Source organism: Diabrotica undecimpunctata, chromosome 5 (genome assembly GCF_040954645.1).
Source record: "Diabrotica undecimpunctata isolate CICGRU chromosome 5, icDiaUnde3, whole genome shotgun sequence".
Classification (NCBI taxonomy): domain Eukaryota; kingdom Metazoa; phylum Arthropoda; class Insecta; order Coleoptera; family Chrysomelidae; genus Diabrotica; species Diabrotica undecimpunctata.
Window position 1 is genome coordinate 32428363 of NC_092807.1, and position 14200 is coordinate 32442562.

Below are 14200 nucleotides of genomic sequence, written 5' to 3' on the forward strand. Positions count from 1 at the left end.
AAAGGTCGTTTGCCAAACAAATTTCTATTCTTATCTACACTAAATCTTATCTTAAATTACTATATACATTTTTGTTTATATTGACATCTTAAAATTTTATTCCGATGGATATTTTTATTTATTTTTCTTTGGTTGGGAAAGAAAAAGTATGACAATAAATATATATATATATATATATATATATATATATATATATATATATATATATATATATATATATATATTTATTGTCATACTTTTTCTTTCCCAACCAAAGAAAAATAAATAAAAATATCCATCGGAATAAAATTTTAAGATGTCAATATAAACAAAAATGTATATAGTAATTTAAGATAAGATTTAGTGTAGATAAGAATAGAAATTTGTTTGGCAAACGACCTTTTTCCGTTTCAAACAAAATTATCAAAAAACCTTTGTTTAGAATTAGAAGACATTTTACCTGTAAGTTAATCTTTTCAAGGAACCAACAGGATTTTGACAATAAACAACTGGTTTAAATCTATAGACACGGCGAATTTCCTTTTATACAAGAATATTACCATTGTTGGTACCATGAGACGAAACAAAAAAGAAATTCCTCGTCCTGAAACGTCCAATGGAAAGTCGTTTGGAATGTTCGATTTGAGGCGTGAACCTTAAGAAACTATTCACAATGTACTAAGAATACCCAATCCAGTAGAAGTACCAACAAGACCGGTTGCTACCACAGGTAGATGTAAATTTGACCCAGAAGCAAATATCGAAAATTCAGAGTTAGCTGTGCCATGTGGCGAAAATTCATTTGTTTGTAGCATCAAAAAAAAAAATATGCCCAACTTGTAGATAATAATATAAAATATTTTTGTATACAAAATAAACTCTTAGCATGTTAAAACAGAAAGACGGTATAAGATTTAATTTCGATTGCAGGGCATCTGCAAGTCGCTTATACGTATTTCAACCTCTTAGGTCTCATCAGAACGACATATGTAATTGCTCTTGCGGCTTGCAGACGCCCTGCAATCGAAGTTAAATCTTATACCGTTTTTCTGTTTTAGTTCTTAAGATTGTTTTTGTCATAAGTTCTTAAATATACACATATAAATATTATTAGGTCGATATTATTTCAGGTACCAGTGTACCCCATGTAGCAGATTCAGTTTGGAAAATAAGTGTAGCAATCTAGGGTTAATATTTTATCGGTATTCCTTTACCTTTCACTTTGCCCAATAAATTCAAATCACAAACATCAACTGTTTACAATTCACTGCCGTGTTATGAACATGAGTTTTATCAGAAAATGTTTGGTTTCGTTTTTATCAAAACATCCATTTTATTTTTTTATTTATGTTAATTTAACAAAAAAAATTTCAACTCTTTGAAAAGCAAAGGCTCCTTCCTAGGGTGTATATTCTAAACTATGACATTACTGCGATTATTCCCTGTATAATTAAAATTCGAAAAACTATTATTTATTTTCAACTAAATCAAATTACAATAGTTTACACATGTATCTATCATTATCTAATATTACATATTACAAAATAGCCTCCCATCTAACTCCGCTTCTTAAATTGAAAGTTCTGAAGTCCATCTGGCACAAACAATCAGAAAAGTTAATTTTGAGTTACCTAATGCTAAACCAATATCCCAATTTCTTCTTCTTTAGGTGTCGTCTCTAATATATGTTGGCGATGACTTAATTACATCAAATCTCGTGTGGTGAAAAACTGGTTCATTTAAGAAATGCGTTTCTGGCCACTTCTATTCTATATTCAATATTCTATATTTTTGTTCCGAGCCCAAGGTCTCATTTATGCAGCACCTAAATCATTAAGTTTGTTATTTACTAATGTGTTTAGGTTTGGAGTATTCCTTCTACGTATCTCAAAATAGAAATTCATAAATTCAATTAACTACTTTTTTCCGTCGTGTCACGGTGTAGAGGAATACCTACTGGCGGTAGAGCTAATAGTAAAAACTAGAGCGAATAAGTAAAATGTAGAAAGACGAAACTACCGATGACGGTAGTAAGAGAAAAAATAGACATGAAGTCGAAGAGGAATCTTTTCAAAGAAGTAAAAAGATCCCTAGAATGCCAATAAAATTAAAAAGTGAAGTGTTACTAGTTACGATCAGTTAGATAAGTTCCTAGCAATTGGGAACTGAAAGAATTAAGAAATTGGCAAAAAGAATATAGGGTTTGCCTTTTTGTACGTTGTTTCAAATTATAAGCTACGTCAAATTATTTAAAAGAAATGTTTCCAGGGTGTAATCTCATATGAAGCTTCATATTAAATACTTGGAAAGAAAACTACTTAAAACAAATGTCAGATTTGCTTTTCTTCATTGTGCATTTTCAAATGTGTTTTTCAAAATATTTTTGCGAGAAAAAGGCTTAAACCAAATTTCACACTTGTAAGATTTTCTCCAGTGTGCACTCCAAAATAAGTTTTCAAAGAACCTGCCGGAGAAAACCGCTTAAAAAAAATTTCACACACCTAACATTGTTGTCCCATGTACACTCTTAAATGTGCTTTCAAAGAACCGGAATGAGAAAACTGTTTAAAACAAATTTCACACTTTTACAATTTTTCACCAGAGTGCACTCTCAAATGCCGTTTCAAATAACGTGCCTGAGAAAATTGCTTAAAACAAATTTCACACTTGTAAGGTTTTTCCCCAGAATGTACTGTTAAATGAGCTTTCAACGAACCAGAATGAGAAAATCGCTTAAAACAAATTTCACACTTGTAAGATTTTTCTCCAGTGTGCACTCTCAAATGTGTTTTCAAAGAACCGTCCTGAGAAAACTGCTTAAAACAAATTTCACACTTGTAAGATTTTTCCCCAGAATGTACTGTTAAATGAACTTTCAAAGAACTTGCCTGAGAAAATTGCTTAAAACAAATTTCACACTTGTAAGATTTTTCTCCAGTGTGCACTCTCGAATGTGCTTTCAAAGAACCGTCCTGAGAAAACTGCTTAAAACAAATTTCACACTTGTAAGATTTTTCACCAGTGTGCACTCTCAAATGCCTTTTCAAAGAACCGTCCTGAGAAAACTGCTTAAAACAAATTTTACACTTGTAAGATTTTTCCCCAGAATGTACTGTTAAATGAGCTTTCAAAGAACCAGAATGAGAAAATTGCTTAAAACAAATTTCACACTTGTAAGATTTTTCTTCAGCGTGGACTCTCAAATGTGTTGTCAAAGAATCTGCCCGAGAAAACAGCTTAAAACAAATTTCACACTTGTAGGATTTTTTTTTAGTGTGCACTGTCAAATGTTTTTTCAAACAACCTGCCTGAGAAAATCGCTTAAAACAAGTTTCACACTTGTAAGCTTTTTCCCCAGTGTGCACTCTCAAATGTTTTTTCAAAGAACCTGCCTGAGAAAATTGCTTAAAACAAATTTCACACTTGTAAGACTTTTCTCCAGTGTGCACTCTCATATGTATTTTCAAAGAATCTTCCCGAGAAAACCGCTTAAAACAAATTTCACACTCGTAAGATTTTTCTCCAGTGTGAACTCTCAAATGTATTTTCAAATACCATGCCTGAGAAAATTGCTTAAAACAAATTTCACACTTGTAAGATTTTTCTCCAGTATGCACTCTCAAATGTGTTTTCAAAGAATATGCTTGAGAAAATTGCTTAAAACAAATTTCACACTTGTAAGATTTTTCTCCAGTGTGCACTCTCAAATGTATTTTCAAAGTACGTGCTTCACTAAACCGCTTTAAACAAATTTCACACTGGTAAGATTTTTCCCCAGCGTGTACTCTTAAATGAGTTTTTAAATAATATTTGTAAGGAAACTCTTTAAAACAAATTTCGCACTTGAAAGGTCTTTGTCCAGTCGCAACTTTCATATTTTTATTTACTGTTTTTCCTTCAGAGTGTTGATTCGTATAATTTCCTATGTAAGATGAATCTTCAAATAGGGACTCCATAATTTCCTTTTTGTGTTCGTCGTGGAGATAACCTAAAATACAAACCAACTACAATATAAATATTAAAGTATAAGGAAAAATGAATACAAGAATCAATTTTGTTTTATTTAAAACTAGCTGACCCTCCAAACCTCGCGCCTTAAAATTAAATAATGTATCAAGGTTTAATAAGCTAATCTTTCGAGACTGTTAAGTAACGTGAAGTAAGTCAGTTAATATGAGGGATGTTGTATATATGTCGGCCAAGGCATACAACGAAATACCACTGTCAACGTTTGTAAATTCTTGGAAAAAACTTTGGCCAAATCTAGAAGATAAGATTGATGAGATGAGCCAAACAACATTCTTGTTAACGAATCTGATGACAATGCAGCTCTATATCTATATCTACAAACCAACTACAATATAAATATTTGAGTATAAAGGAAAATGAATGCAAGAATCAATTTTGTTTTATTTAAAACTAGCTGACCCTCCGAACTTCGCGAGTTAAAATTAAATAATGTATCAAAGTTCAATAAGCTAATCTTTCGAGTCTGTTAATTAACAGAACTCTGGATAATGACATGAATCCGATCGATGTGTCAATGCGACTTTACCATTTCTGGTAGAAGATAATAGCAGATACTATGGTTTAAATGGTTCCTCATCCACTCGCAGACGACCAACAAAAATGAAACCAATTAGGAAGTAAATCTTCTTACCATTTAGAGCATCTTAAATCGTAATGATTTCCAACGTTGAAGGACCACCCACTTTACATGGGAAATAAAACCACAAGCGTTAACAATACTTAATTTAATGATTGATTTTTTACTACACTAAGTTGATATCTAGCCAAGGGTTTGTCATGTAAAGTTCTTTTATGTAAACCGCCCGTCACTGTTCAATCCACACTAGTCCGATAAACACTACACGAACACTGATACAATTTAAATTATACTAATACTACTTATTATTTTGAACCAAGGATATTTCTGCCGTGCTAACCAAGTAATATGCTACAATTATTACTAAGCGGAGTTATACAGAACTCAAACTAACAAAGAATCGACCCATTGAGTCTTAAACTAAATTTGTAAGTAAAGCGTCCAGCTTGGCTGGTATACAACGTGACACTTTGAATATTACAACGATACTCATCGATTGCCATGCCTAACTACCACTGAGGGGTTTGAGGGGAACCGGTTCTCGCTTTCTAACAGGGAATTAGTCGGAGAATTTATCTAGGTAGATTTTAAGAATTATTAGCTATTTAATGCCAGTGGCGTAGCAACGCTTGGATACATTTCTTACTGAAATTTATCCAATTTCGAATATCTAACAACTGCTTCGAAAACACAATTGCACTTTGATCTTGGTGCAAAAACACTTGCATGTTACTTGTCAATTAGATCATCTTTACATGCCGCCACAAATTGGATGATGTTAGGCATGGTTTTAGTTTGTCCGTAGCAGTTAATTAAGGAATAATTATCAGATGATGAACAGTCTGATAATAGAATCGTGGTTCTACCAAAAATGTTTTTGATTGTCGCAAATATCTTTTAAAGTTCTGTCCAGTTTCTGTAATGCCTTCTTGTGGGCCAATGTACTGTTACGATAAATATGACTCATAACTTTAAACATATTATTTCTAAGCCATTCGTCTTTTCTAGATCAGACCAGCCGGCAGAAACTTCAGGTAAAAACTAACGGGTCTCCTACGATTCGAAGTTTCCAGAAGAACGTCGAATGAAAACCAGTCCGGGTGACCTTCTCGTGAACACGAAGGGAATCGCCGGAATTCTAGTCTAAAGGTTGATTAGTATATATGGGACATTTTATGTAAACAGTTGTCAGTCCAAAATAAATAATGTAAATAGATATAAATCAAAGTAGTTAGTTCTAGTTTTGAATATCGAGTTCAAATTATAAGCCGGAAATAAATATAAATAAATAATGTGAAATAAATTAGTGAATACTGTAATAAAGACTTTAATAAACTTGTAAGTGTTATAAATTTAGAACCTTTGATAATAAATAAAGACAATCAATTAGATTAATAAAAATACTACAGTGGTGTCAGAAGTGGGATATTTTAAATAAATTGTAAAAATGACTACGATTTATGAGCTCACAGTTACGGATTTAAGAAGACATCTCGAGGACAGAGAATTAGCTTCTACCGGAAAAAAAGGCTGATTTAGTCCAACGACTAAAGAACGCTTTAAAAGAAGAGGGTTTATATCCGGAAACTTATATATTTGAAGACAAACATGCTGCTATCATCTCGTCGATTTCGAAATTTTCTTCTGATGTAGCCAAAGTTTCCGGCGACATCGTTTCTTTAGAAGAAAAAGTTTCTAACGAGATTTCTTCTCTAGAAAGCAAAGTTTCTGCTAACATCTCATTGGAAATCTCTAAAGGCACTTCTGAGATATCTGCTCTCGACGATAGAATGTTTTCGTTAAAAAACAAAGTTGCTGCCGATATGTTGGCATTCGAAGAAAAGATATGGAAAGAGATGGAAAAGAAGATAGAGGAAACAGGGAGAGCAGAGAGAGGAAACAATCCAATTACAGTAGAGACAAAAGAAGACGAGACGAAATGTAAGTTGGAAACACGGCCGAAATTTGAAGGAAGTGGAGGTTCTGTTCATGTCAAAGTCCCAACTTTCGACGTAAAATCGTCATGGAACAACTACATGAAACAGTTCGAATCAGCTGCAAGAGCGAATGGATGGTCTGAAAAAGAAAAGGCTGTAAACCTGATACTCGCTTTACGAGGAGATGCCTTAGATGTGCTTCAGACCATAGCCGTAGAGGAGACGGATGATTTCGAACAACTTAAGAAGAGGTTAAATATGCGATATGGTCACGAACATTTGGAGCATATATATCAGTCGCAGCTTAAAAATCGAAGACAAAAGAAAGATGAGGCTCTTCAAGAATATGAGGTAGATATTGCCAGATTAGTACGATATGCTTATCCAACTTCTTCCGAAGACATGATGGAAAAGCTGGCCGTTCAAACGTTTATTGATGGTCTTCGTGACCATGAAATGCAGAGAACACTGCGATTAGCCCGTCACAAGACGCTGGTTGGTCTTATCCGCCGCCCTCGAATACGAGTCAGCTGCGCAGGCCTCTGGCGGGTACAGTAAAGTTAGGACTGTAAAAGAGGAAGGAGATGAAGATAAACTTGACAAGCCCGTTAATATGATAAAAAGTATTACATACAAGAAAACGAAGACCACAAGATGCTGGAATTGTTGCGAAATAGGACACGTACGAAGTTCCTGTAAGCACCTTAGGTACGACGCAAATCAAGAAAATCACCATCAGGAAAACTAGAACGGGTCAGCCTTAGGGGGACAGCTTCGACCCGAAACTTTTCCAAAGACCGCTCATACTAATAACTTCTTTGAAATGTCGTGAAGATAGTGTATATGTAGATGGAGAAATAAATGGTAAAAAGCATACGTTGTTGGTGGATACCGGAGCGACCAGAACCATTATACGCCTGACAGTTATAAACAGCCGTAAGAAACTGTTACCAACGAGGTTGCGACTTCGGACCGCTTCAGGTGAAAATGCCAACATTCATGGAGAAATCCAGGTACAAACCATTATACGCCTGACAGTTATAAACAGCCGTAAGAAACTGTTACCAACGAGGTTGCGACTTCGGACCGCTTCAGGTGAAAATGCCAACATTCATGGAGAAATCCAGGTACAATTAGGAATTGGAGCAGAAAAGTTCGTACATACTGTCATAGTTGCTGACATCGAAGAGTGTTATATTAGGAATGGACGTAATGAATACGCATGGATTCCAATTGGATTTTAAGAATAAGGTAATCAAAGTTGGTAACGAAGAGGTATTTCTTCATCGACATGATGACAACACTGTGCAAGCAGTGGTGACTTCGGCTAAAGAAATTCCTGTGAGACTTATCAATGTCAATGACTATCCAGTGACCATCAAGAAAGAGACAAAAGTAGGAACGTGTGTACCTGTGACATCGATAATCCGTCACACGACAACATCTGATAATTTCAACGACAAATTCGACCAAATGGTTGCAGTTGCCGGACAGTCTCTAAATCAGATATATATATATATATTGTTATGATTGTTTATTTTGACTTTAATCTTAGTTTATTGAGCCAATAAAAAAGAATTATAACTTATTTGTTATCAAAAGTAAAATAATCCTTATATTACCTGTGTTCGATGGATTCAAAAGATTTTCTAGTTGTCTTTTATCGGGAGAGAGAAGAAAAGATAAGAATACAAATATATTATATTACAAAGATTTACGTTTCTTTATTTTATATGAACGAATAAAACAATTATTACATTCTGTCGTTATCTTATCAATCAGCATACAAGAAAATAAATCAAATTTTTATAATAATAAGATTATAAAGCTACATACATTTATATTACGTGAAAACCAATTTTACTTAAAATTTTCTTTACTTGAAACAAGAAACAACAAAACTTTAAACTTTTGATTAGCCTAACAAAACCTCAGTTCTTAAATTTGAATGCTAATGACCATGATGTCAAACCGATCCTTCACAGATATAAAATTCAATTGTACAAACACTTACAGCTTATTTTCTTCTTGAGTTGAATGTTGGAACATACCCAGAAAAGTCCAGTCTCCTCAACAATCTGATCTCTCCTATTTGGCCCCTCGGCTCCTTCTTAACGTCTCTGCAAACCTCCTGCAGACTACACAAAAAACACCTGATTCACTTCTCCAAACTCAGCTACTTATTTATGACACCAGGACCTCCTTTTGTCAACTTGATGCCGTAAGAATACTTTCACATATACTTTATAAAATGCCCACGGTAGATACAAGGACCTCTTTTAATCTACTTGTTATCTCCTTCTGCAAACTATTCACTTCTTTTCGTTACGCCGGTATCCAAACTCACGAACCACTCCCTATCTTGAGACAAACGACTGTTTCCTTTCGATGACCAAAATATAACTAACTTCTCCGGTCTCCTGATCGGCTCACAAATTCCCATTTTAAAAACGACCGTCCAATCAAAAGCTCAAATTGTGTTTACCATGATTTTGGAAAAGCCTAATTTCGGTTTCAGAGAAAAACTAAATAGCTTACTTTAAAATTGGTTTTGTCAATACATCATTTATACATATTTCAAAAGATTAGAATATGGTCATTTAATACTCGACTATACAAACAATGAAAAGATTAACTTACAGGTAAAATGTCTTCTAATTCTAAACAAAGGTTTTTTGATAATTTTGTTTGAAACGGAAAAAGGTCGTTTGCCAAACAAATTTCTATTCTTATCTACACTAAATCTTATCTTAAATTACTATATACATTTTTGTTTATATTGACATCTTAAAATTTTATTCCGATGGATATTTTTATTTATTTTTCTTTGGTTGGGAAAGAAAAAGTATGACAATAAATATATATATATATATATATATATATATATATATATATATATATATATATATATATATATATATATATATATATATATATATATATATATATATATATATGACAAGCCTATCTGAAAAATCACTGAAATTATAGTCCACGTCCACTAAGGGAAAGTGTCACAAAGAAGTCAAGGACAAATTTTGGATTTTACGAAAGTTCTGAGCGTAACAAATCCTATCTAAACGTTGGGTTTTCGAGGATGGTTTGTTAAGAGTGTTAAACTTGGTATATATTGTTTCCAGATCAGATAGTCCTTCATTAATAATTGTAAAGGTGTGAAAACTCTGAGACAATATATTCAATTATGGTAGATGTTTTAGTAATTCTTGTAGGAGAATTAACGTTCATTGTGAAACCATACCATTCGAATATATTGACCAAGGATAATTGGGTAGCACAAGGAACAGCGTAATTAATATTTAAATCACCGCATTGAATTTTTCTGCTTTTATTGGTCTAACAAATTTAACAGGAACGAATATTAACCAGAACCATGCTAAAGTTGTCATCACTAAAATAATTTGAGGTTTCTAGTCCAACAGAACAGTTATGTTCACAACACGTATTAATCTTGGAATGCTACCTGGGGTACGCTTGTACCCCAACCTTGTTTGAAAGTTACACCAATCTGCAGTAGTAGGAACATCCTACATGTAGTTTCATCCTTCGTGACGGCACTTTAGGTGAGATGTTTGATATTGGTAAGGTTATGTTTGGGTTATTTTATTATGCTGGAGCAATGAAGATGAACGGAGTATTTACCAAAGAAATTTTTGACCAAGACTATTTCGCTAATCAATATTTCGGCAGACACTGACAAAAGCACGATTTCGATTTTTAGTAAACTGCCTCCAATTCGACGATAAAGACACCAGAGCTCAAACAAAAGAGACAAAAAAACTTATAATTATATATAATAAATAACGGAATTGCGATAAGTGTTTGAAAGATCCATAAATAATATGAAAACCCTATATGAGCCTTCAGAGTACAGGTTGCTTGGTTTCCACGGCTGACGTCCATTCAAAATGTACACACCTTCCAAATCCGACAAATATGGAATTAACCTTATAATGTGCTGTGATGCTAACACAGCTTTTGTACTTGACGCTGACTACACAACGTGACAGTCCTGTACAAGAATGTGACAATGGACAACTAGTTCACATCTATGGACACGGCGAAATTCCTTTTAGACAAGAAGATTACCATTGTTGGTACCATGAGACGAAACAAAAAAGAAATTCCTCAATTGTTTTTGGACAGGCAAATAAATCTGCTAATATTGTCCACCAAAAACTAAAAAAAGTTGTTAAAATACCTTTAACAATAATTGAAAAAGGTGACGAATCAAATACCACTGGCCTACCAAAGATCATTAGACTTTACAATTCTACTACTGTAGGAGTGGACACCTTGGACCAACTATGTCACAAATATTCTACAAAAATAAAAATATTGTGGAATACAACTCGATGATCATTTTACGTGATTCTAATGCGCCTGAAAAGGAAATTTTTGCCAACAGAAGAGCTTACCTAAAAAAAACTTTGATTTAGTGAAACCTTCAATGGAAAGTTGTTTGGAATGTTTGACTTTCAGGCGTGAACTTTGCAAAACTATTTACAATGTACTAAGAATCCCAATCCAGTAGAAGTACCAACAATACCGGTTGCTACCACAGGTAGATGTAAATTTTGACCCAGAAGCAAATACCGAAAATTCAGAGTTAGCTGTACCATGTGCAAAAAATTCATTTGTTTGCAGCACCAAAAAAAATATGCCCAACTTGTGGATAATAATATAAAATACTTTTGTATCAAAAATAAACTCTTAACACGTTATCTTAAGATTGTTTTTGTCATAAGTTCTTAAATATACACATATAAATATTATTAGGTCGATTTTATTTCAGGTACCAGTGTACCCCATGTAGCAGATTCAGTTTGGAAAATAAGTGTAGCAATCTAGGGTTAATATTTTATTGGTATTCCTTTACCTTTCACTTTGCCCAATAAACTCAAATGACAAACATAAACTGTTTACAATTCACTGCCGTGTTATGAACATGAGTTTTATCAGAAAATGTTTGGTTTCGTTTTTATCAAAACATCCATTTTATTTTTTTATTCATGTCAATTTATCAAAAAAAATTTCAACTCTTTGAAAAACAAAGGTTCCTTCCTAGGGCTTTATATATTCTAAACTATGACATCACTGTTATTATTCTCTGTATAATTCAAATTCGAAAAACTATTATTTATTTTCAACTAAATCAAATTACAATAGTTTACACATGTATCTATCATTATCTAATATTACATATTACAAAATAGCCTCCCATCTAACTCCGCTTCTTAAATTGAAAGTTCTGAAGTCCATCTGGCACAAACAATCAGAAAAATTAATTTTGAGTTACCTAATCCTACACCAACATCCTAATTTTTTCTTCTTTAGGTGTCGTCTCTAATATAGGTTGGCGATGACTTAATTAGATCAAATCTCGGGTGGTGAAAAACTGGTACATTTAAGAAATGCGTTTCTGGTCACTTCTATTCTACATTAAACTTTTTTTTCTGAGCCCAAGGTCTCATTTATGCAGCATCCTAAATCATTAGGTTCGTTATTTACTAATATGCTTATGTTTGGAGTATTCCTTCTATGTATCTCAAAATTGAAATTCATAAATTTAACGTACTTTTTTCCGTGGTGTCACGGTGTAGAGGAATACCTACTAGCGGTAGAGCCAATGATAAAATTTAGAGCGAATAAGTAAAATGTAGAGAGACGCAACCACCGATGACGGTAGTAAGAGAAAAAAATAGACATGAAGTCGAAGGGAAATCTTTTCAAAGAAGTAAAAAGATACCTTTTAGAATGCCAATAAAATTGGGAAGTGAGATGTTACTAGTTACGATCAGTTAGATAGGTTCCTAGCAATTGCTGAATATGCAAAAGGTATGGATGAAGTAAATTGGGAACTGCAAGAATTAAGAAATTACCAAAAAGAATTTAAGGTTTGCGTTTTTGTATGTTGTTTCAAATTATAAGCTACGTCAAATTATTTAAAAGAAATGTTTCCAGTGTGTAATCTCATATGAAGCATCATATTAAATACTTGAGAAGAGAACCGCTTAAAACAAATGTCAGATTTGCTTTTCTTCATTGTGCATTTTCAAATGTGTTTTTCAAAATATTTTTGCGAGAAAAAGGCTTAAACCAAATTTCACACTTGTAAGATTTTCTCCAGTGTGCACTCCAAAATAAGTTTTCAAAGAACCTGCCGGAGAAAACCGCTTAAAAAAATTTCACACGCCTAACATTGTTGTCCCATGTACACTCTTAAATGTGCTTTCAAAGAACCGGAATGAGAAAACTGTTTAAAACAAATTTCACACTTTTACAATTTTTCACCAGAGTGCACTCTCAAATGCCGTTTCAAATAACGTGCCTGAGAAAATTGCTTAAAACAAATTTCACACTTGTAAGATTTTTCCCCAGAGTGTACTGTTAAATGAGATTTCAAATAACTTGCTCGAGAAAATTGCTTAAAACAAATTTCACACTTGTAAGTTTTTTCTCCAGTGTGCACTCTCAAATGTTTTTTCAAAGAACCTTTTCGAGAAAACCGCTTAAAACAAATTTCACACTCGTAAGATTTTTCTCCAGTGTGGATTCTCAAATGCTGTTTCAAATAATATGCCCGAGAAAACAGCTTAAAACAAATTTCACACTTGTAAGATTTTTCTCCATGGTGCACTCTCAAATGTGTTTTCAAAGAAGCGTCATGAGAAAACTGCTTAAAACAAATTTCACAATTGTAAGATTTTTCACCAGTGTGCACTGTCAAATGCTTTTTCAAAGAACCTGCCTGAGAAAATTGCTTAAAACAAATTTCTCACTTGTAAGATTTTTCCCCAGAATGTACTGTTAAATGAGTTTTCAAAGAGCATGCCTGAGAAAATTGCTTAAAACAAATTTCACACTTGTAAGCTTTTTCTCCAGTGTGTACCCTCAAATGTATTTTCAAAGTATGTGCGTCCCTAAACCGTTTTAAACAAATTTCACACTCGTAAGATTTTTCTCCAGTGTGGATTCTCAAATGTGTTGTCAAAGAATATGCCTGAGAAAATAGCTTAAAACAAATTTCACACTTGTAAGATTTTTCTTGAGTGTGCACTGTCCAATGTTTTTTCAAAGAACTTGCCCGAGAAAATCGCTTAAAACAAGTTTCACACTTGTAAGCTTTTTCCCCAGAGTGTACTGTTAAATGAGTTTTCAAATAACTTGCCTGAGAAAATTGCTTAAAACAAATTTCACACTTGTAAGATTTTTCTCCAGTGTGCACTGTCAAATGTTTTTTCAAAGAACCTGCCTGAGAAAATCGCTTAAAACAAGTTTCACAGTTGTAAGCTTTTTCCCCAGTGTGCACTCTCAAATGTTTATTCAAAGAACCTGCCTGAGAAAATTGCTTAAAACAAATTCCACACTTGTAAGATTTTTCTCCAGTGTGCACTCTCAAATGTATTTTCATATAACTTTTGTAAGAAAACTGTTTAAAACAAATTTCGCACTTGTAACGTCTTTGTCTAGTCGGAACTTTCATATTTTTATTTAATGTTTTTTCTTCAGAGTGTAGACTAGTATAATTATTTCCCTTGTAAGATGAATCTTCAATTAGCGACTCCATAATCTCCTTTTTATATTCGTCGTGAAGATAACCTAAAATACAAACCAACTACAATATAAATATTTGAGTAGAAAGGAAGATGAATGCAAG

General features: G+C 33.3%; 1 protein-coding gene across 4 annotated transcripts in view; it reads right to left on the reverse strand.

Moving 5' to 3' along the window:
- Positions 1-1446: 1446 nt before the first annotated feature.
- LOC140441255 (uncharacterized) overlaps positions 1447-14200 on the reverse strand; it is a 58135-nt gene continuing 45381 nt past the window's right edge. The window contains exon 2 of one of the 4 annotated variants that reach the window (XM_072531858.1): positions 1447-3967. In XM_072531858.1, the coding sequence (XP_072387959.1) occupies positions 2565-3967 (1403 nt within the window). In that variant the 3' untranslated portion in view covers positions 1447-2564. Of the gene's footprint in view, positions 3968-11206; positions 14143-14200 lie in introns of those variants that run through there. The other 3 variants (XM_072531857.1, XM_072531856.1, XM_072531860.1) reach the window with 3 other exon arrangements.